Here is a 953-nt window from a genome sequence, read left to right as displayed (position 1 = left end):
CACAGTTTCCATCCGGGGCGGATGGACCTGAGGTCGGCGGCTGGGTCGGGCTGGGCTCCCCGGAGGTGCGGGTGGCTGCAGCCCCGAACTGGGCGGCAGAGCAAGAACCCCGGGCTGGCGAGGTGCTCCGGGACACAGCAGGCTCAGGGCCTCGGGGGCTGGCCCCATCGCCCACGTCTACAGGCCCACGGGGGCACAGAGCGCAGTGGGGCTGGTGGTGCCTCGGGACGACAGCGGCTCCCCCGGCCGAGCGGATCTCCCTCCAGGCGTTCAGGCCCTGGCTGCCCGGCGCCGTGGGCTGCGTGTGGTCCACCACGGTCCGGTCCTGCCCGCGTTTCCACAGCTCGTAGCGCTCCGGTTGCAGGATGCGCACGAAGGCGTCCATGGAGAAGGCGACCCGGGCCTCCCCGCAGCTGCACTGCGAGGCCACTTTGCCGTAATCGATCCAGCGCGGGGAGGCGAAATTGATGGCTTCCGCGCAGTTGAAGCCATGGTTGAAGCCAGAGTGGTAGCCATAGGGAAACGTGACTATGAACTCTCCAGCCTCCTGAGTGACCCGACCGAAGGGGATGCCGTTGTCCTTGAGGACCGTGGGCGAGATGAGAGCCACCTTGTGCCGCAGGAAGGCCTCACAGCCCCGCGAGCTGCCCGGGAAAAGCTCCCTGGCCAGGCGTTCCAGGCGCCGGCCGTGCTCCGGGGGCACCGCGTACCACGTCTTGGGCTCCCCGAAGTGCAGGTAGTTGATGCTGTAAAGGTCCATGTCCTCCGTGTGCCAGGCGAAGGCGGTCTTCCACATGCCGAAGTACAGGTAGGGGGTGTTGACGCCTTCGATGACCACTCCGCACTCCCGCTCCAGCAGGTCCTGAATGGTTCCCAGGTGTCCAAGGCTCCACTGCTTCGTGTTTCTTTCGAATAAGGAGCCACTGACGTCCGCACCATATACTGGTGAACCA

At 66.2% G+C, this 953-nt stretch overlaps 1 protein-coding gene across 1 annotated transcript; it reads right to left on the bottom strand.

Annotated features, from left to right (window-relative positions):
- Positions 1 to 4: 4 nt before the first annotated feature.
- On the bottom strand, positions 5 to 904 carry LOC112062970 (lysine-specific demethylase 4D-like; the record flags this gene model as incomplete). Its single annotated transcript, XM_024117908.3, has 1 exon — positions 5 to 904. A coding segment is annotated over exon 1 (792 nt), but the record flags the coding sequence as incomplete, so codon positions are not given.
- Positions 905 to 953: the final 49 nt, after the last annotated feature.

The sequence above is a fragment of the Physeter macrocephalus genome, unplaced genomic scaffold (assembly GCF_002837175.3).
Source record: "Physeter macrocephalus isolate SW-GA unplaced genomic scaffold, ASM283717v5 random_2121, whole genome shotgun sequence".
Taxonomy (NCBI): Eukaryota; Metazoa; Chordata; class Mammalia; order Artiodactyla; family Physeteridae; genus Physeter; species Physeter macrocephalus.
This window is presented reverse-complemented; position numbering and strand designations above follow the sequence as displayed.